This window comes from Canis lupus, chromosome 20, assembly GCF_011100685.1.
Source record: "Canis lupus familiaris isolate Mischka breed German Shepherd chromosome 20, alternate assembly UU_Cfam_GSD_1.0, whole genome shotgun sequence".
NCBI lineage: Eukaryota > Metazoa > Chordata > Mammalia > Carnivora > Canidae > Canis > Canis lupus.
The window spans coordinates 33426338-33449245 of NC_049241.1; the positions used below are offsets into that span (position 1 = coordinate 33426338).

The window sequence follows — 22908 nt, forward strand, 5'->3', positions numbered from 1 at the left end:
TTGGTGACAGATGGTAACTACACCTAGTGTGATGAGCATTGCATAATGTATAGAATTGTGAAATCATGTGTTTTACACCTGAAAAGAATATAACATTGCATGTCAACTATACTTAATACAAATGAAAAAAAGAATTTCATAGAGACCAGGGTGGCAGAAAGGAACAGCCAGGGGAGACAGTCCGAGGGGGAAGAGGGAGGAAGAGAAGACTAGTTCACATAAAGCCTTGTGGCCTATAATAATAAACTCCATATTTTTTTGAAATACTGTGATTAAAAGGAAAAATTACATCAGTAATTTAGCTAAATCATATCCTGTATACAGGGTCAAAAGCAATGTCTTAATAATGGAAGACAATGAGTTCACGTTAAAACAGTTGTATGATTTTTTTCCTCTTCCCTTCCTGAATAATTCAGTCCTCATGTCATTTGGTGGGGCCAAATGAAGTAGGAATCTGGGCAAGATTGGTGAGCCCCAAGGGCCCAGAACATGGGATGGGAGTCCAATCAAGGTAAGGAGGGACCCCCACAAAGGGCTACCCTCATGTGGGGTGTCAGAGCCAGTGTAAGATAAAGAGGATGTCTTCATAGGTGGGTGTTAGAGCACAAGAGGGATACAGAGGCTACTTTGGTGGAGAGGCAACTAGGGAAAGGATGCAGGAAGAAACGTCAGGTGAGGAGAGCATCTGTGTGAGAGGGCAGTTCTGGAGTCCAGGTACGACAAGGAAGACTTTTATGTAGGTTGGGAGCCTGGTGCAGGATTTCAGAAAGCAAGGAGTAAGGTGAATATCTATGAAGAAGGGCAGCTTAGTGTAGAGTCTCAGAGCCTGAGTGGGCTGAAGAAAGCACCCATATAGAGAGTAGATCAATGTGGAGGGTCAGAACCCAAGCAGGGAGAGAAGGGGTTTTGTGTTTGAGGAAGTACGTAGAACAGACTACAGGTGCTTTAGTGGGGTAAGGAAGGCTTCTATGTAGGAAGGCAGCCTGGCATGCATGAGATGTCAGAGCTCACATGAGGGAATAGGGCATCTCTCTCTCTTTTTTTAAAGATTTTATTTATTTATTCATGAGAGAGGCAAGCTTCCTACTGGGAGCCCGATGTGGGACTCTATCTTAGGACCCCAGGATCCTGACCTGAACCAAAGGCAGATGCTCAAACCACTGAGCCACCCAGGTGTCCCAGGACATCTCTTCAGAGAGAGGGTGGTAACCATGGAAGTTTGGTTACATAGGGGGAATATATCAAATAAGTGAATATATATTGAGGATCACAGAAACCAGGTTTCTCACTGTCAGAGAAAGGAATTACAAATACGGAAAAGGAAATAGAATGAACTCTATGGTGCTAGTTTGGAATTACGTGCATACCTTGTGTTTTTTGTGCTTTGTTTTATTGTGCTTCTCAGAGACGGCATTTTTTTTTTTTTTTACACAAATTGAAGGTTTGTGGCAATCTTGCATCAAACAAGTCTATTGGTGCCATCTTTTCAACAACATTGACTCACTTCATGTCTCCGTGTTCTACTTTGGTAATTGTCACAATATTTCAAACCTTTTTCATTATTATCATATTTATTATCATATTCGCTATGGTGATCTGTGATCAGTGATCTGTGATGTTACTATTGTAATTGTTCTGAGGTGCCAGGAACCTATATAAGATGGCAAACTTAATCCACAAAGTTTGTGTGTGTTCTGATTATTCTACAAACCCCTGTTCCCCAATATCCCTCTACTATTCCTTGACACACAACAATACTGAAATTGGGTCAGTTAATAACCCCTACAATGGCCTCTACATGTTCAGGTGAAAGGAATAGTCAGTTGCTAGGGAAACCTCATTGTCTTTTTTTTTTTTTTTAAGATTTTGTTTATTTATTTGACAGAGAAAGAGAGACCGAGAGCACAAGTAGGCAAAGTGACAGGCAGACAGGGAAGGAGAACCTAAGCAGGGAGCCCAACGTAGGGCTCCATCCCAGGACCCTGGAATCAGGTCCTGAGCCAAAGGCAGATGGCTTAACTGACTGAGCCACCCAGATGCCCCCTTCATTGTCTTATTTAAGAAATTGCCACAGCCCCTCCAAACTTCAGTAATTGCCATCCTAATCAGTCAGCAGCCATCAACAGGGAAAATCAGGGTAACTTTCCCCATCATGATGAATAATGAAATTATAACTCATTAGGGACACTCATTAGGACATCTAGTACTCATAACTCATTAGGCTCACTTGGTTGAGCATCTGCCTTTGGCTCAGGTCATGATCCTGGGGTCCTGAAATAGAGCCTGCTTCCCTCTCAGGCTCTCCACTCAGCATGGAGTCAGCTTCTCCCTCTGTTCCATCCCCTGCTCATGCTTGTGCTCTCTCTCTCTCTCTCTCTCTGAAATAAATAAAATCTTTTAAAAAATTGTAACTCATTAAATAAAATGAATCCATCCTGATAGAAATAAATGAATAAATAAAAAGTTCGTAAAAAATAGAATATTTACATAGGTATAAAGTACCCCCCCACACACAAAATATTGGATTATAAAGGGGGAAAGAATAACTTCATAGTGGGGAAGCATCTTAATCAAATGCTCAGAGTTAAACATCACTAGTAATGGGACAAATAAAAGTCATGTGCTATCTGATAGCAAATAATGAAAAGAACGTAGCATCATTTCTGTGACTTCCTGCCAAAGATGCTTAACTTGAATCTAATCATGAGGAAACATCAAACAAACCTTAAGTGAAGGATGTTCCACAAAGTAGCTGACGGTAATCTTCAAAAGTGTCCAAGTCATGAAAAATCAAGGAAATACTGAACATCTGTTGCTAATTGGCTGAGACTAAAGAGTCACAACTGAAGGCAATATATGATTCTGAGCTGTATCCTTTTACTGTAAAGGATGCTATTTGGGACAATGATGAAACCTGAAAGGAGTTTGATGGTTAGATGATAGTGATAAATCAATATTAATTTCCTGACTTAGATGCTCTTCCTGTGAGTGTATAGGAGAATGTCCTTGCTTGCAGGAAAAACACACTGAAGTATGCAGGGGTGATAATGAAGTATCAGAACAGCAACTGCTTCAAGTGATTGGAGAGAAAAAAGTTTGTACTGTACTTGCAACTTTTCTGTACATTTGAGATTGTTCCAAAATTAAATAGAAAATGTTAAAAATGAAAATGAAAACTGGTAATAGTTATAATCATGAATGGATCAGTGACATGATACATTAATAAATTATTTTTTCCTTAAAAACTTTTTAAATTCTAAAGAGAGATTATTAAGTAAATAGATGTCATGGCTATAGAAGAGATTGAGGGTAAGGGATAAGACTTTGAGGCTTTGAAAGTAAAGGATTCCAGGGATCATTTTTGCTCTTTACTGCCCCTGTCCCACAAAGTGTATCTCCTTTAATGGGGACCCAAACACCTCCAAGAATTCTCAGGTACTCCATGACAGCTACCTTATTTGATTATAACCTTTGAGAAATATATATTTATTTTAAGGCAATTCCACTCTGAAATAATATTATTTCCAGGTATATTCTAGTACTAAAATGATCTCACTTATTTAGGTTACATGAGTGAGGTATATAACAATAACTATTTTAGATAAAGTTAGCCCCTCAAGTATTTTTATTTATTTTTTTTTAAAAGATTTATTTATATATTTGAGAGAGAGAGTACATGCGAGCACAGGTTGGGGGGGGCAGAGGCAGAGGGACAGAGAATCTCAAGCAAAATCTGCACTGAGCCCACTACCCCAAGATCAATCCCATGACCCCAAGATCAGGACCTAAGCCAAAATCAGGAGTAGGATGCTTAACCGACTGCATCACCAAGTGTTTTAGAATGTTTATTATTTTTAGAATGTTTATCACTTTACATTTCTGCTGCCAATTGTCATTAGTATTTTACCTTCTCATTCTGAAAACTATATTTCAATTCTGAGATAATTCAGTTTGCTATATACTTGCTCATTTGTTTATAAGATTAGAAATACAATTTCCAGGTTAGAAACTCTCCTTCGTCTGTCTTCCCTTCTTAGTTAATGATGTCATTATCCAACTCTTCACTTAAGCTAGAAATATGGGCATCACATTCACTTCTCCCTCCACCTCCCCTAACACACACACACACAAACACACACACACACACACCTACACCTGATTGGCCTTAAGTTACGTTGCTTTTCTTGAAACATCTCTGCCTCAAAACATTTCTGAAAAGCCTTCATAATAACATTGACAATGGTAATAAATTCTAGCGAACAGTTTAATGTTTACTGTGTATCAGGCACTATTCCAAGGGCTTCACAAATTATCTCATTTAATTATCAATTAGGTACTATAATTATCCACATTTTATTATAGAGGAAAGTGAGCACAAAGAGGCTAAGTTACATGCCTAAGGTCACACAGCTAAAAAGAGAAGGTCCTGGAATTTGAACCCAGGTAGTTTGATACGAGAGTTGGGCTCTTACCCATTCTCAGGCCTGGTCAATCTCACCCAAACAGATTTGGGCCCTTTTCCGCTTTCATAAACTCTTGTACATATATCTTTATTATATTCTTATATTTTGTATTTATATATTGGTGTTCCTCAAAGACTAAGAATTTTATTATTTATGTTTTCAAAAGGAGAGAGAGAGGAACCTGGCTGGCTCAGTCAGTAGAGCATGCAACTCTTGATCTGAGAGTTGAGTTCAAGCCCCACATTGGGTGGAGAGACTACTTAAAAAAAAATAAAACTTGAAAAAAAAACAGTAGAGAGAATAATGAATCCACATTATTTTATCTTTATTCATTAGATATAATAAATTTGCATATACCCATCACTCCAATCCAAAACTTAACATTTTGCAACACTTGCCCTAATTTTCTGTTTTCTTATTTTCCTGAAGTATTGTAAGCAAAACACAGACATCTTGAAATTTTACCTATAAATACTAAAGTAGAATCTTTTCTACAAGGTTTTTTTTTTTTTTTTTTTTTTTTTTTACAGAACCATAAGCACAGTGTCTCACTTAACAAAGTTAATTACTATCTTCTTAGCCATCAGTTTCTTGAAGACAGAAACCATTTCAGCTCCTGGCTACCTAGCGTACCCTTGATGTATGCTGGAGTTTAACAAATGTTGTGATTCAAAAGGTTGTTTGTTGTTTGTTTTAGTTAATAAGAACCATAACATTCATGCTCCAGAAACAGTGTTATAAGTAACAATCAGGTCTTCAGGTTAACCAACAACTCTCATTTAATTTGCAATGATTAGATTAAGTGGCACTAAAGTGTAGGCCTAAATCCAAAACTGTTTCATCTTTGAATATTGTGTGTGGGGATAGCCTGAGTCTAATTTAGGCTAGCTCAGAGCTTTCTTGTTTCCACTGTCAATCTGGGGAGAACAGAAGGACAAGGACTAGACTGAGTGGGAGTATTCATTGGTAAAGATTTCCTAGAAGGAAATATGACAGCTTCCCCCCAAAATAATATACTCTTCAAAGAAATTTTTCACGGAAATACTCCTGCATATACGCTAAAATGTATGTACGGGGTATTCGCTGCCAAAATATTTATTGTAGTTTAAAAAGTTGGAGACGGAGACTGCTGAGCCCCTGTCCGTCCGCCACCACCCACTCCAGACACAGAACTTCCAGTCACGGATAAAAATGAGCTGATGCAGAAGGCCAGACTGGCCAAGCAGGCTGAGCGATATGATGACATGGCAGCCTGCAGGAAGTCCGTAACTGAGCAAGGAGCTGAATTATCCAATGAGGAGAGGAATCTTCTCTCAGTTGCTTATAAAAATATTGTAGGAGCTCGTAGGTCATCTTGGAGGGTCGTCTCAAGTATTGAGCAAAAGACGGAAGGTGCTGAGAAAAAACAGCAGATGGCTCGAGAATACAGAGAGAAAATTGAGACTGAGCTAAGAGATCTCTGCAATGATGTACTGTCTCTCTTGAAAAGGTCTTTGATCCCCAGTGCTTCACAGAGAGCAAAGTCCTCTATTTGAAAATGAGAGGAGACTACCACTGTTACTTGGCCAAAGTTGCTGCTGGTGATGACAAGAAAGGGATTGTGGATCAGTCACAACAAGCATACCAAGAAGCTTTTGAAATCAGCAAAAAGGAAATGCAACCAACACATCCTATGAGATTGGGTCTGGCCCTTAACTTCTCTGTTTTCTATTACGAAATTCTGAACTCACCGGAGAAAGCCTGCTCTCTTGCAAAGACAGCTTTTGATGAAGCCATTGCTGAACTTGATACATTAAGTGAAAAGTCAAAGACAGCACACTAATAATGCAATTACTGAGAGACAACTTGACATTGTGGATATCGGACACCCAAAGAGACGAAGCTGAAGCAGGAGAAGGAGGGGAAAATTAACCGGCCTTCCAACTTTTGTCTGCCTCATTCTAAAATTTACACAGTAGACCATTTGTCATTCATGCTGTCCCACAAATCATTTTTTGTTTACGATTTATGACAGGTTATGTTACTTCTATTTGAATTTCTATATTTCCCATATGGTTTTTATGTTCAATATTAGGCGAGTAGAGCCAGTTAACATTTAGGGAGTTGTCTGTTTTCATCTTGAGGTGGCCAATATGGGGATGTGGAATTTTTATACTAGTTATAAATGTTTGGCATAGTCCTTTTTGTACATTGTGGCTTCACAAGGGCCAGTGTTAAAACTGCTTCCATGTCTAAGCAAAGAAAACTGCCTACATATTGTTTTTTCCTGGTGGGGAATAAAAGGGATAATTGGTTCCAGATACAGGTGTAGTTATTGTGGGTACTTTAAAGTTTGGAACACTTACAAGGCTGTAGTAGAAATGGGTATCCTGTAGATATTACATGTGAACCATGAGTATCTGTGGAATACTCTTTCTCAATGTGCACACCTTTGACTACAATTGCAGAAGTGTTCCTTTAGTTGTGACCCAGTTTACTCTGGATAAGGGCAGAAATGGTTCACATTCCATTATTTGTAAAGTTACCTGCTGTTTGCTGTCATTATTTTTGCTACACTCCTTTTATTTGTATTTAAATGTTTTAGGCAACCTAAGAACAAATGTACAAGTAAAGATGCAGTAAAAAGGAATTGCTTGATATCCATTACTTTATGGATAAAGTATCCATCCCTTCTCACTTTATCCGTTACTTTATCAAGCATAGCAGCAAAACAAAAATTCCATGTATTTAACTTTTTTTGTTGTTGTTTTGGTTTGGTTTTTTGCTTTTGTGATTTTTTTTTGATACTTGCCTAACATGCATGTGCTGTAAAAATAGTGAACAAGGAAATAACTTGAGATGATGGCTAGCTTTGTTTAATGTCTTATGAAATTTTCATGAACAATCCAAGCATAATTGTTAAGAACACGTGTATTAAGTTCATGTAAGTGGAATAAAAGTTTTATGAATGGAAAAAAAAGTTGGAGACAACCCTAAGTGCCCATTATCAGAGATATAATTCAATAAATTATGGTTCATCCACCTGATGCAGTGTCAAGCAGCTATTGAAGGGTGAGGTAGAGCTATAGGTACTGATACAGTGTCATGTTCATGTAGAGAAGACCCACTGTAGAGCAACATATATGTCTGACTCCATGTGGATAAAAATGTGTGTGCACATCTGCCTATGATATCAAGCACTTCAAAAAAGGTAGGAAGGAGAAGCATAAACTGTTGGTAATGGTAACAAATACTAGGTTGGGAAGTATATGGGGAAGAATTGAAGGAGATAATCATATCTTGCTCTATGTACTGTTATATTGAATGAATCTTTTATTTTTATTTTTTTAAAGATTTTATTTGAGAGTGAGTGAGAGAGAGAGCATGAGCTGGGGGTGTGGAGGGGCAGAGGGAAAAGCAGACTCTCTGCTGAGCAGGGAGCCCAATGAGGGGCTTGATCCCAGGACTCTGGGATCATAACTTGAGCTGAAGGCAGATGCTTAATTGACTGAGCCACCCAGGCACCCCTTGAATGAATCCTTTAAAAATAAAAATACGGGACACCTGGGTGGCTCAGCGGTTGAGCGTCTACCTTTGGCTTAGGGTGTGATCCCGGAGTCCTAGGATCGAGTCCTACATCAGGCTTCCTGCATTGAGCCTGCTTCTCCCTCTGCCTATGTCTTTGCCTCTTTCTCTGGGTCTCCCATGAAAAAAAATAAATAAAATCTTTAAAAAATTTTTAAAAATAAAAATACATTTTTTTCAGGTGATTTCATATGAAAAATTTAAAATCAAGGGCATGAGCTCAGCAGGGAGTCTGCTTGAGATTATTTCTCCCTCTGCCCCCCCTTCTCTCTTTCTCAAATAAATAGAATAAGTAAATCTTTAAAAAATAGAGTGTGATATGTGCAAGGCACTATACTGAAAATAATTTTAACTGAATTCAAAATGTAAAAATAAGAAACTATACTCGAGATTTGAGAAAAACAAAGGCTGAGATGTTTTTTAAATGTTATAAATTAAGTGAGCTTATTCAGCTAGCATTTATTTAATATCTCTTGTGTGATGGGCACTGTAATGGGAGAGAGAGAAATGTGTATGAAACCTCTCAAGTCTCCTGATTCTGGAAAAGATACTATGTGTCTCAAATAACAGTGGCAGATGGGGCCTTAGGAATGACAAAGTGCCAGAGCTGTGAACTGTTCAAGATAACTCAGGAGTTCTAAACTCAGATTTTTCATTTTAATTTAATTTTTAATTTTTCTTATTTAAGCAGAGTTGATATAATGTTATATTAGTTTCCATGCACATTAAGCTCTGATTTTTTACTTATTTATTTATTCAATAAGCTCAGTTTTTTTTAAGGTTTTATTTATTTATTCATGAGATAGAGAGAAAGAGAGAGAGAGAGGCAGAGACATAGGCAGAGGGAGAAGCAGGCTCCATGCAGGGAGCCTGATGAGGGACTTGATCCCTGGACTCCAGGATCACACCCTGAGCAGAAGGCAGACTCCTAACCACTGAGCCACCCAGGCGTCTCAAGCTCCAATTTTTAAAACAAATTCCCTTCTCATTAAATTTTAGTTACAGAATGTCAAAATGTCTTCTAATATGTGGATTACATTGGGTGATACATAGTTTATAAAAAAAACTTAGCACATTAAACAACCGTAAACCTACAGCATTTGCATTGCCTGTCCAGTTTACAAATGTCACCTCTTTCTAGTACCACGCATCCATCCACCTATCCATTTGTTCACTTGTTCAACAAATATTTTATTGAGTGTCCACTTTGTCACAGTTCTAGGAGATGCTGAAGGTGTAAGAGCAAAAAATTATTTTATTTCCAAAAACACGTTTTAATGTTTAAAAAAATACAGTCTCAAATAGAACATATAATTCCTATGCAAAAGTAAAGGACAAATGTCATTAAAGCTTTGCTTATTGCATTTCACAGACCATGAGCATAATAATTGTATGGTTGATTTGTAAAACTCTGCTAAAACACCTAAGACATTGAGCATTTTTCCTGATGTTAATGATTTGGGACTTAATTGAAATACACAATTAGAAAATAAACTGTTAGCAAAACCTCAGTGGATTTACTAATTAGTAAAACAAAATATAAACCTCTCAATTTTTTACTTCATCTTGTACATATAGATGTTTAAAATGTAGACTATCGAATTTTATGATTCATAGACTCTTCAATGTCAATGTGTCAGGCTTTTTATTTCTGATATCAAAATAAGTATTAAAAGATACTGAGAATAGGGGCACCTGGGTGGTTAAGTTAGGTGTCTGACTCTTGATTTCAGCTCAGGTTGTGATTTCAGGGTTGTGAGATCAAGCCTGGCTTTGGGGTCTGTGCTGGGCATGGAACCTAAGATTCTCTCTCTCCGGCTTCCTCTGCCCCTCCTCCCACCCCCTTTGCACTCCCTCTCTCTCCCCCCGAACAAAAAGATTGAGGATATATCCATGTTTTTACAACATTTTTCTTCATTTATCAGTACCCTTTGATGTTTATACAATGAAATCATTGATGAACATGTTATGGTGGCCATCAATTGATAAAGTCAGTAGAACAGGGAATTTAGAGACAGAAAATTTGAGTCAAGCCTGTGCCACTGGCTAGTCGGTGGGAATTTACAACTGAACTCTCAGTTTCTGTTTTCTTAGCCACAAGAGTAGGGGATTTGTGAAAGAATTAATATAAATATTTTAAATACTTTTGAAGCAGGATCCCTGGGTGGCTCAGTGGTTTGGCACCTGCCTTCAGCCCAGCGCATGATCATAATATTTAATATTTAATAATCACATATCCATCCATCAATTTATTTTATTTTTTAAATAAATGCATTTTATTTTTTTCAAAGATTTTATTTATTTGAGAGACAGAGAGAGCATGAATAGGGGGAGGGGCAAAGGGAGAGGGAGAAGCAGATTCCCCACTGAGCAGGGAGCCCAACCAGGGGCTTGTCCCGGGATCATGACATGAACTGAAGGCAGATGTTTAACCGATTGAGCCACAGGTCCCAAATAAATGCATTTTAAAACAAATTGCAGATAAATATATTTCTCTCCTAACATGCATATCATTAACTACAGTTCAATACTTATTTATGTTTTAATTGATAAAATTTTATGCAGAGTGAAACAAATCTTAAAGAATACCAATCAATGAGTATTGACAAATGCCTAACTCTGTGTAATACAAACTTCAACAAAGTCTAGAACTTTGCCATCGTTACCTAAGTTTCCTGATTCTGCTTCCCATTCAGTCCCCATCTCCACCTCCACCCTTACTTTCTGATTTTTTCAATACTACTATTTTTCTCTGTTCTTAAACACCACATAAATGAAATCATACTGCAGGTATTCTTTTGTATAAGGTTTCTTTGACTTAGGATGTTTTTATATTCATCAAAGTTGTTACATATATTGGTATTATATACCTTTATATTGCTGAATTGAAGTCAATTGTATAACTATACCATAGTTTGTTTATCCACTTTCCTGTTAGTAGATACCTAGTTGCCAGTTTTGGATGTTATGAATAAAGCTTCTATGAATATTCTCATGCAAGTCTTTTTGTGGATATATGTTTACATTTTTCTAAGAAAGGAATTGTTGGGTCATAACAGGTGTATGTTGGGCAGCTCTGGTGGCCCAGCGGTTTAGCACCACCCTCAGCCCGGGGTGTGGTCCTGGAGACCCGGGAGCGAGTCCCATGTCAGGATCCCTGCATGGAGCCTGCTTCTCCCTCTGCCTGTGTCTCTGCCTCTCTCTCTCTTTCTCTCTCTCGCTCTCTCTCTCTGTGTCTGTCATGAGTAAATAAATAAAATCTTAAAAAAAGAATAACAGGTGTATGTTTAGTTGTTTGCTGCTAGCTTATAGAATTAAGTTGATTTTTGTGTATTTACGTTTTTTTAAAAAAAAGATTTTTATTTATTTATTCATTCGAGACACAGAGAGGGAGAGAGAGGCAGAGACACAGGCAGAGGGAGAAGCAGGCTCCATGCAGGAGCCCAATGTGGGACTCGATCCCTGGTCTCCAGGATCAGGCCCTGGGCTGAAGATGGCGCTAAACTGCTGAGCCACCCGGGCTGCCCATATGTATTTACCTTTATTCTATGACTTCGCTAAATTTACTTATTAGTTTAAGTAGCTATTTTGTAGATTCTTAAGATTTTTCAATGTAAACAATGATGTCATCTGTGAATAGAGAAGTTTACTTCTTTCTTTCTGATCTATATGACTTTTATTTCTTTTTCTTGCCTTATTGCACTGGCTTAGATCAACATATTGTTGGTTGGAAATACTGAAAGTGAACCTCCTTGGCTTGTTAATAATTGTAGAGAAAGCAATCAATATTTCACCATTAAATATGATGTTAGAAGGGTTACCTAGATGGCTCAGTCAGAGGAGCAAGTGGCTTTTGATCTTGGGATTGTGAGTCTAACCCCCACAGTTGGTGTAGAGATTACATAAATAAATAAACTTTAAAAATGAAAAAATAAGATGTTAGTTAACAATTTCTATAGATGCCCTCTATCAGTTTGGGGAAGTTACTTCTAAACCTAATTTGCTACTTTTTTATTACAAAAGAGTATTTTTCTGTAGCTTTAAAGTGATCACATGATTTTCTTCTTTTTTTTCTATTAATGATGAATTACATTGATTTCTGAATGTTAAACCATTGTTTTCTTTCTGAGAAAAGCCTCATTTAGTCATAATTTATTATCCTTTTTATATGTTTATATACTTAAAGTTTTTGTGTTTGTATTCCTGAAGGATATTTATCTATAATTTTTCTGGAAAATTTTTGTTATTGGTGCTATTCAGGATTCATACAACAAATATAGAAAGGCCCCCTTCCATTTTATGAAGGAGTTTGTGTAATATTGGTATTTGCATAAGATTGGTATTCTGTAAGATTGGTATTTGTTAAATATTTGATAAATTTCACCAGTGAAGTTGTCTGGGTCTAGAGTTTTCTTTGTGTGAAAGAATTTCTTTCTTTCTTTCTTTTTTTAAATAATTTATTAAATAGATACATGACTAATCATATATTCTTCATCTTGTCTCAATATTGGTAATCATGTTTTTTCAAGATTTTTTTTTCAAGATTTTATTTATTTATTCATGGAGACACACACGGGGGGGGGGGGGGGGGGGGGGAGAGAGAGAGAGGCAGAGACACAGGCAGAAGGAGAAGCAGGCTCCATTGCAGGAAGCCCGACGTGGGACTCGATCCTGGGTCTCCAGGATCATGCCCTGGGCTGAAGGCAGCACTAAACAGCTAAGCCACTGGGGCTGCCCTACTTTTTCAAGACTTTTGTGTATTTCATGTAAGTTGTTGAATTTATTGGATAAAGTCATTAATAATATTCTTTTACCTTTTTAATAATTTGTAGTCTCTGTAATATCACTTCTTTATTCTTAATGTTGATAATTTGTTTTCTCTTTTATTCTTTTTTTAAAGATTTTATTTATTTTTTTATTTTAAAGGTTTTTTTTAAAAAAGGTTTTGGGGGACACCTGGGTGGCTTAGCGGTTGTGCATCTGCTTTTGGCTCAGGATGTGATCTCAGAGTCCTGGGATCGAGTCTCACATTGGGCTTCCTGTGAGGAGCCTGCTTCTCCCTCTGCCTCTCTGTGTCTCTCATGAATAAATAAATAAATAATAAAAATTAAAAAAAAAAAAGGTTTTGGGATGCCTGGGTGGGTTCAGCAGTTAAGCATCTGCCTTTGGCTGAGGTCTCCATCCCGGGGTCCTGGCTCCCTATGGGGAGCTTGCTTCTCCCTCTGCCTATGTCTCTGCCTATCTCTTATGAATAAATAAATAAAATCTTTTTAAAAATGTTTTTATTTGAGAGAGAGTAGGGGGAGGGCAAAGGGAGAGAATCTCTGAGCAGACGCCCTACTGAGCATGGAGCCCAATGTGGGGCTCCATCTCATGACCCTAAGATCACAACCTAGGCAGAAACCCAGAGTCAGTTGCTTAACTGACTGAGCCACTCAGGCACCCCAAGATTTTATTTTTAAGTAATTTCTACACCCAATGTGGGGCTCTACCTTACAACCCTGAGATCAAGAGTTGCAGTGACTGAACCAGCCAGGCACCCCTCTTTTGTTCTTGATCAGTCTACCTATAGTTTTATCAATTTTGTTGATTTCAAAAGACCAACTTTATTCATTTTTTCCATTGTTTGTTTTATATTTTGTTCATTTCCGTTCTTTTTTTTTTTCTCTTGTTCAAACTATGATATTATTTTATCCTTCCACCCCAACCCAGTTTCTTATGATAGAGACTATGGATAAATTATCTAGTGATACCTAACAAATCAACTAAAGGTAGTTTAAAACAGCAGGATTTATTTAATACCTTTCACAGTTACTCTGTGTCAAAAATTCAGGAGTTGGGCCACCTGGGTAACCCAGTGGTTGAACATCTGCCACCTCAGGTTGTAATCCCCCAGGTCTGGCTCCCCACAGGGACCCTGCTTCTCCCTTTGCCTATGTCTCTACCTCTCCATGTGTCTCACATGAATAAATAAATAAACTCTTTTAAAAAAAAAAAAAAGAAATAAATTTAGGAGTTATTTGGATACCCAGTTCTGTCTTAGAATATCCACTAAGATTGTGGTGAGATGTCAGTTGGGGCTTCAGTCAACTGAAGGCTTTATTGGGGCTAGAGGATTCACTTTCCAAGTGGTTCACTCATGTAGCTGGCAAGGTGGTATTGACTATTGGCAAGAAACTTTAGTTCCTCTCCATGTGGGCTTCTCCACAGGTCTGCTCATATGTCCTCATGGCATGGTTGCTGGCTTTCTCTGGACAGAACTATCCAAGAGATCAAAGCATAACCTTCAATGTTTTATAAAACCCAACAGTGGTGATCACACATGGTCACTTTGTTGTAGTACAGGTCTATTGGTGATAAGTCTCTTAGTTTTTGTTTATCTTAAAATGTGTTTATTTTGCCTTCATTTTTAAGAGTTTTTGTTGGATATAGAATTCTGTGTTGAAAGTATTTTTTTTTCCTTTTAGCATTTTAAAGATGTTGTTTCATTGTCTTCTGGCCTCCATTGTTTCTGATGAGAATTCAGTCAAATCATACTGTTAATCGCATGTATTTAATATGCATTTTTCTCTGCATGCCTTCAAGATTTTCTCTTTGTCTTTGATTTTTATTCATTTGATTACAATATACCTAGGTGTAGTTTTCCTTGTGTTTATCGTGATGAGATTCTTTGAGCTTCTTGAATCTGTAAATATTTTTTAAAAATTTTATTTATTTGAGAGAGATAGCAAGCATGAGGGGTGGGAGGGCCAGAGGGAGAGAGATAAGCAGACTCCCCAGTGAGCAGAGGGCCTGATGTGGAGCTCAATCCCAGGACCCTGAGATCATGACCCAAACGGAAGGCAGATGTTTAACTGACTGAGCCACCCAGGCACTCCTTGAATCTGTAAATTTATGTCTTTCACCGAATTTTTGAAAACTTCAGCCATTATTTCTCCAAATATTTTTTCTACCATATCCTCTCTGTTTCTCCTTCTGTAATTCCAATTACACATGTTAGATTTGTTTTAGATTGTCTCTAGGTTACTAAGGCTCTGTTCATTTTAATGTTTTTTTTTCTGTGTGTTTTTCACTGAAAACATGACTCTTCTGTCATCTCCTATAAACTGTTAAGCCTACCTAGTGAATTTTTTATTTCTGATATTTTATTTTTAGTAATAGAAGTTGTGTTTGGTTCTTCTGTAGTTGTATACTGTCTATATATTCATTATGAGCATATTTTCATTTATGTCTTTAAGTATATTTACATTAACTGGTTTCCTTGTCAGCTAATTCCAACATCTGTATCAACCCTGGGTCTGCATCCATTGACTGCATTTTCTTGTGAATATGGGACACATTTTCCAGTTTTTTTGTATGTCTAATAATTTTGGATTGTATCCTGGACACTAAATGATATTTGTATTCTCTGGATTCTATTTTGTCTGTCTGAAGAATGTTGATTTTTGCTTATTTGTTTATTTTATCAAGATGTGCTCAAACTGTCTAAACTCTGTCTCCTTTGTAGTTATCATCAGTCAAAATTTTTGTTCAATCATTTTACTAGCTGAGATGTTTGGTGTTTTCCAAATGCATGCCAAATTCAGGAGTCAGTCAGGGATTTAGTTATCATCAGTCAAAATTTTTGTTCAGTCATTTTACTAGCTGAGATGTTTGGTGTTTTCCAAATGCATGCCAAATTCAGGAGTCAGTCAGGGATTTGGGAAGAATTTATATGCAGCATTTGGGGCCTTTTGCTGTAACTCTTTGCTTCCTAGGATTCTTTCTCACTTCCTACCTGCTGTAGTTGCTTTGAACTCTCTCCTTTTGTTCCTTTTTTTTTTTTAATTTATTTATGATAGTCACAGAGAGAGAGAGAGAGGCAGAGACACAGGCAGAGAGAGAAGCAGGCTCCATGCACCGGGAGCCCAACGTGGGATTCGATCTTGGGTCTCCAGGATCGTGCCCTGGGCCAAAGGCAGGCGCCAAACCGCTGTGCCACCCAGGGATCCCTCTCCTTTTGTTCCTTAAGCCAATAAGACTGTGGATCCTCTCACATGGTGTTGAATGGTGCCTGCTTTTAGAAAAAAAGCCATAAAAATGGAAAACTCACCCAGTGCTACTCAGCTCTTCTAATATCTTCTCTTCTTGAGTTTCTGTCTGTTTGGGGACACTTTCCAGTACTGTTGGATAGTTTTTTAAAAATATATTTTCCAGGGTTTATAATTTGTATCTTTGGAAGGGTAGGTACCATAAAAGCTACTTCATTATTACCATAAATGAAGACAGAAATGCCCCTTTTAAAGACAGAAATCATAAAGTGTATTATCAACACATTTTACTATGAAACTTCATATGAGAAAAGACAGCATCAATAAAGTCAAAACATCAAGGGCAAAATGGAGGAAATATTTACCATACATACCAAAGAGTTATAATCTTTAATATATGAAATATATTATATATGAATATATATAATCTTTAATATATGAAAAACTCTACCCATAAAGAAACAACAATAGGGGCGCCTGAGTGACTCAATCAGTTAAATGTCTGACTCTTGATTTTGGCTCAAGTCATAACCTCAGAGTTGTGAGATTAAGCCCAGTGTAGGGCTCTGGCTTCACACTGGACATGGAGCCTGTTTAAGATGGTTTCTCTCGGGCAGCCCTGGTGGCGCAGCGGTTTGGCACCGCCTGCAGCCCAGGGCGTGATCCTGGGGACCCTACATCGAGTCCCACGTCAGGCTCTCTGTATAATGCCTGCTTCTCCCTCTGCCTGTGTCTCTGCCTCTCTCTGTGTCTCTCATGAATGAATAAATAAAATGTTTAAAAAAAAAAAGATGGTTTCTCTCTCTCCCTCTGCCTCCTCCCTATTTGCATATGCATGCACGAACTCTCTAAAGAAAAAAGCGAAAAAAGAAACAACAGCAAAATACCCTAATTTAAAAAAAAATGGGCTAAGGACATGATATGGTCTCAATGTGTGTGTCCCACCAAAATTCATGTTGCAATCCAAATAATACCCTATATGATGGTATTAGGAAGTGAAGGCCTCTGAGAGGTGATTAGGTCATAAGGGTAGAGCCTTCATGAATGGGATTAGAGTCTTATAAGAGGTCCTGAAGAGTTCCCTGGCTCCTTCTGCCATGTGAAGATAAGGAGAAATCTGCCACCTGGAAGGGAGCCCTCACCCAACCATGCAAGTGGCCTGATCTCAGACTTCCTGCCTCTAGAACTGTGAGAAGTAACTTTCTCTTGTTTATCAGCTACTCATTCTGTGGTATTTTGTTAAAGCAGCCTGAACAGACTAAGACAGACATAAACCATCATTTCACAAAAGATAGAACACATATTGGCCAATAAACATATGAAGAAATAAATCCCCAACTTTACTTGAAGGAATGCAAAAAGAAACAATGAGATTCTTTCATCCAGTATGAGCCGACCACTGTTTTTGGATGCTAAGGAGTGAATAAAACAGACAAAAATCCTAGAGATGGGAAACAGACAACAGAAAATAAACATAATAAACAGATATATAATATAAATGGAAGAGGTTGAAATTTTGTTTATATATATTCCTCTCAGTGAATTCATTACTCTCTGAAATTACCTCATTCATTAATCTCTAGCATCTAGAATGGTGTCTGACACATATTAAATACTCTATAAAATTTTGTTGACTGAATGTACAAGAAAATGTCTCCCAACATTTTTAGAGAAATTCTTCCCTACCTTTTATTTTCATCTACCATCCATATATAAAATGGTATTATGTAAGTCCAGATAAAGTCAACTCAAGCAGAATTAAGATATTGGAATGTCCTTGGTGATAAAGAAGAAACTGGGGGCTAGAGTTGTATTATAGCATCATTGCAACTTGTGCCTCTAGGGCACTAATCTGTAGGAGTAAGGATCTCAAGATCTCCACCTCCTGCACTAATGAGATGGTTTACTAGCTCATCTATTTCCTTTTTCCATTCTTATCATCAGTTAACATATGAGATAATTTACTCACTTATAATTACTGTTATAATTATTCTTTTCTTCCCACCTCCACTCTACCCCATACCATTGTGAGTTTCATGAAGATTCCTATTTTATTATTAGTACTGTGTAGATGCTCAACCGATAGTAGAATGAATGGATGAATGAATGAATGAATGAATGAGTGAATGAATGTCTCAAAAGAGAAGGAATCTGGGAAGGTCTTTTTTATGTTATGTTATTATTTATTTGACAGAGAGAGAGAAAGAGAGAGCACAAGCAGGGGGAGCCGAAGAGGGAAAGGGAGTAGCAGGCGCCTGGCTGAGCAGGGAGCCAGACATGGGGCTCGATCCCAGGACCCTGGGATCATGACCTGAGCTAAAGGCAGACACTTAACTGACCCAGCCACCCAGGTGCCCCTGAGAAGGTTTTGAATTCTCTCTCTTCCTCCAAGTCTTCCCAGGGTAAGGTCATCCCCTCCTTTTACAGTCTACATTCATTCCAAGACACTAGAGGCAAAACCTCCATGAGGCATAAATATTTACTATTACTATATTACTATGCAACATTACTATATTTACTATTATAAGTATTACTATTATTATATTTGTTCATTCTTAGAATGACTTTACATCTATATTTATATATATCCATCCTTCTGTGTGCCTGTTGATGTTTTGTATGTGAATCTTTTGTTCATTCTAGAGTTTGATTAAGGAGGAATTTAGCTTAATATTTGTGACATCATGATAGGACAAAATCAGATGAACTCGAGCTCCATCCCGTACAGGCCATTTCCTCTAGAAGTGGAGACTTCTTTCCCTCTTCCCTGAAGAAATACCTGGTAGTTGTTTAAATACTGGATAAAGTTGAGCTTCTACATTTATTATCAAGAGGGTGCTGGAAAAAGAGGAGCAACAGAGTACAAGAGCAGTAAAAGTACGTTTTGAGGGAATGCCTACATCAAAATTTTCCCAATTAACAGCAATCTTTCTTAATTTCAAGTTTTCTTAGAATGATGAAATTAAAACATTCTGTTCTTGGTTATTTTCATAAATCTTATTGTCTTCATGAAAACTTACCAGCCCCTCAAAAAAGCAGCAGAGGGAAATTCTTTTAAAAAATACATTAAATCATGTTCTTTACTTTGCAACCACTGTGGTGGAAGAGAAATTCTTTCCTTTAGTTTGAATAGTCATGTTTTTAAATTGCTTGGTGGTGGCGACATATGATCTTCCTATAAACTTGTCTCTCTCTCATTTAAAAGAAAAGATGAAAGAATGGAATTAACTTATTAATTATTTAAAATACTTGGTGCAACTGTTCCTTATGAATTAATCCAGGCACTTGGAAGACAATTACACTCAGTGTTAATAACATTGCCAACCTTTTCCAGTATGCTGCACTCCAAATACTATTGTGTTTCCATTGACAACATTCACTATTACATATGCATATGAAAAACAGGCATTTTCATCGGAATTACCGTAATAGCATTAAGAGATTATTATTTTTTTCCAATTTCCTTGGAAGAAAATTCACTTAAATTAGATTATTTATTACTTGACTGCTCTCCTATCTTGCCTGTATGTTTAGGTAACTGGAGTCCATGAAAGTATAAACTTCAGAATAAAAGGCATGATTTTATACATTAATGATTTCAAATAAAAGAGGAGTGCTAGTTTGTGCATCACTTCTTCCGAGAAAGTTAAGTCTGTGTTCTGCTTAGGAGAGATAACAATTTTTGTCTCTGTAGGTGGCCCCCCTGGTGTAGCCATTAGTTGCTAATTACTTGCAAACAAATAAACAATTAACTCCTCAAGCTGCTGGCTGGGCGAGTGTTCATTGACATGCTAAAACTTTCTAAGACAGGATTTTAATTAGTGACGTTCTAAATCCAGCCCCCTTGTCTGCGGAGCCATAAGGTGAACTGCAGAAGATCCCAGTCCTGTACACATGGGGCAGAGCCAGCCAAGAGGCAGGGAGAGGCCAGAGCTGTCGTTCTGAGCAGCCCACTCCAGGATGGCTCCCAGTCTTCAGGAGGGTGCTCAGCTTGGGGAACGCAAACCCTCATCCTGCTCCTTTTCGATTGAGAGCATTTTAGGATTGGACCAGAAGAAAGACTGTATTCCTTCAATGAAACCCCACAGGCCCTGGGCAGACACCTGCGGCTCCTCAGGTATGCCACAACTTGGTTTTTTAAAAACTCTTTGTTCTTTTCGTCTGCAGTGTTTATTTTGGCCTTTATTTCATACCATTTAGAGAAAAACTGCAATTTCATCAAACTACGTAACTGAAATATCTGGGACTTATAATGCCTCCAGCTGAGTTCTATAGGAAATAAAAAGAATATCAGCCTTAGATCCAAGTAGGTATAAAGTTCATTCACAGGAAATGCCTGCCAACAACCTGCATTTATTTCAAAAGGTTCCTTTCATTTGACACATCAGATTTCCTTTTTTTTTTTTTTCCACTGAAAAATAAATGACATTCAGAGACCAAAATGTTCTTTAGCACCAAGGCAGGATCTTTATTTTTGTTTGCTTTTTGGTTTTTGGTTGATGAGCGGTCAGGTCCCTTGTGAAACCCAGATGAATTCCAGTAGGAAAATTAAAGACAAATTCTTGATATTACTTCTTCTAGAACTTCGTGGAATACAGGATTAGACATCTAAGATGGAGTTTATTTTTCTGTTTCTAGGGAAAGATGTTAACCTCTGCGTTCATATCCCAAGCCTTCCTAATGGGATCTCACTCCCTTGTACTGTGGATCACCCAATGCCAGAAGAGAAATTTTTGAAATACGAAAATTACTTTTCGGCCTCAGAAAGGCTGTCTTTGAAAAGAGAACTGAGCTGGTATAGGGGCCGGAGACCCAGAACTGCTTTTACTCAAAACCAGGTGGGAAGTTTTTCAACTAGTAATGATAATACCAAAGGCTTTAACTAGCACCCTGTTGAGCAAAAAAGCCCAATCACTTTGGGATCGCAGTTAAGAAGCCTTGTTAATGAAACAATAGACTGTATGGAGTTGTTTTATTTTTTAACAGTTTCTGGATAGTCATTCAAAAAAACAAAAACAAAAACAAAGTCATACAGAGATTGCCCAAGATCTAAATGCAGTTATTTTGCTATATAAATCAAAGTCCATTTTATGATGACATACCAAATATCAACACTTTATATAATTATTTCCTTATTCTTAGATTGAAGTGTTGGAAAATGTCTTTAGAGTAAACTGCTATCCCGGCATTGATATCAGAGAAGACTTAGCTCGGAAATTGAATCTAGAGGAAGACAGAATCCAGGTAATTTTCAGATTTAGTTGTTGCTCGTGATGGTTGAAATGGTGAGAATATTCCATTAATATTTCTGAGATCTATTTTATTGTTCCTTAATTTTAGATCTGGTTCCAAAATCGGCGTGCAAAGCTGAAAAGGTCCCATAGAGAATCACAGTTTCTAATGGCGAAAAAAAATTTCAACTCAAATCTCCTGGAAGAGATAGAAAACTAAACGTGTGAGATTATCTTAGAATTGCAGAACCTGAAGAATCAATGGAAATATCAGGCGTTAAGAATGTGATGTTTCTTTTCTGCATTATACTGAATGCTGTCATTTTTTTCTTAAAATATTGTAAATATTTGCTATTATAACGTGTTACCTATTATACTTGGGCACTTTTAGCTATAATAAAGGCCTTTCCTATATATTTTAATAAGCATTTTCAGAAAAAGCCAGCTATTTTTTAAGTGAGCAAATTTAATCTAATAAATTAGTTCTCTAGAATCAGCAAGCTCATGACTAAGTGATTCTACAAGCTGGATTCCATTTACAAAAAAATTCAAGTAAAATAGTCTGAAGAATGGCACAAAGATATGATCTGTTTCAAGTAGTTTTCCTCAAGTGCATTTTGAAACATGATTATTATTTCTGATTATTATTTCTATCTTGATTTCTGGCATAAAGCAGTGAAAATTTCTCACCTTATATCAATACAAATCCTTCTAGCATGCCAATTTCAAGTTGCTTTGTTTTTTTTTAAAGCAAAATCATTACAGCAAGGTAGAGATAGAAAGGCATCAGTTGTCATATTCCTACCCTTGCTATTACATTGCAAAAAGAATTGAACTGCAAATAAATGCAAATTTTAAAATATTTTCCTAGTTTTTTAATGTTGTGTTTTACTTTTTCATTCATTAAATAAATAATGATCATCTGGCTTGTATCTATTTCTAGTTTAGTGATTTCCTATCAACTGCATCTTACTTTATTACAAGTAAATCGTTGACGGGTAATGTAGGGTAACTGATCTACCCTTCATATGTGCTGTGACATAGTTGCTGGAAATAATCAGGGCAGTTTTCTTTTTTTTTTTTTCTTTAATTTGTTAATTAATTATTTTTTTAAGATTTTATTTATTTATTCATAAGAGACACACAGAGAGAGAGAGGCAGAGACACAGGCAGAGGGAGAAGCAGGCCCCATACGGGGAGCCTGACGTGGGACTCGATCCCAGGTCCCCAGGATCACATACCCAGCGGAAGGCGGCGCTAAACCGCTGAGCCACCTGGGCTGCCCTAATTTTTTAATTTAAATGCAATTTGCCAACATATAGTATACCCAGTGCTCGTCCCATCAAGTGATCAGGGCACTTTTCTGGGGACAAAAACTATGTATTTTCCTTACATTTGCCATTGAACCTACCAATTAAAGATGGGAATAGGTAAGATGCAATACAAGAAGGAAGTCCCACTATTGGAAGTCTGGGTATTTGTTTTCTAGTTAATTAGTGGAAGGCCAAAATGGCCTTTTGAAACATTTCTTTTTGAAATGTTTGCTTGAGGACTTTGACTTGGTCTCCTGGAAACTATATTTCATCTGTGTTCATTGAGTTGAATTCTCTCTTCCCTTTA

The 22908-nt window shown here is 37.3% G+C and overlaps 1 protein-coding gene and 1 pseudogene across 1 annotated transcript; both read left to right on the forward strand.

The window, feature by feature from the left end:
• The first annotated feature begins 5114 nt into the window (after positions 1-5114).
• On the forward strand, positions 5115-7422 carry LOC119864584 (annotated as a pseudogene).
• Positions 7423-18707: 11285 nt separating this feature from the next.
• On the forward strand, positions 18708-22118 carry HESX1 (HESX homeobox 1). Its single transcript, XM_038565276.1, has 4 exons — positions 18708-20174; positions 20696-20895; positions 21200-21301; positions 21398-22118. Exons 1-4 carry the CDS (start codon positions 20018-20020, stop codon positions 21506-21508), a joined length of 570 nt encoding a protein of 189 aa, XP_038421204.1. The 5' UTR covers positions 18708-20017; the 3' UTR covers positions 21509-22118.
• Positions 22119-22908: the final 790 nt, after the last annotated feature.

What these genes read in the sequence shown, in the direction of transcription:
- HESX1 (XM_038565276.1), top strand. Translation starts at nt 20,018, where the DNA reads ATGGCTCCCAGTCTTCAGGAGGGTGCTCAGCTTGGGGAACGCAAACCC. An exon ending in AGACACCTGCGGCTCCTCAG is followed by an intron (nt 20,175 to 20,695) that starts GTATGCCACAAC and finishes TTCTGTTTCTAG; the next exon opens with GGAAAGATGTTAACCTCTGC. An exon ending in TAGAGGAAGACAGAATCCAG is followed by an intron (nt 21,302 to 21,397) that starts GTAATTTTCAGA and finishes CCTTAATTTTAG; the next exon opens with ATCTGGTTCCAAAATCGGCG.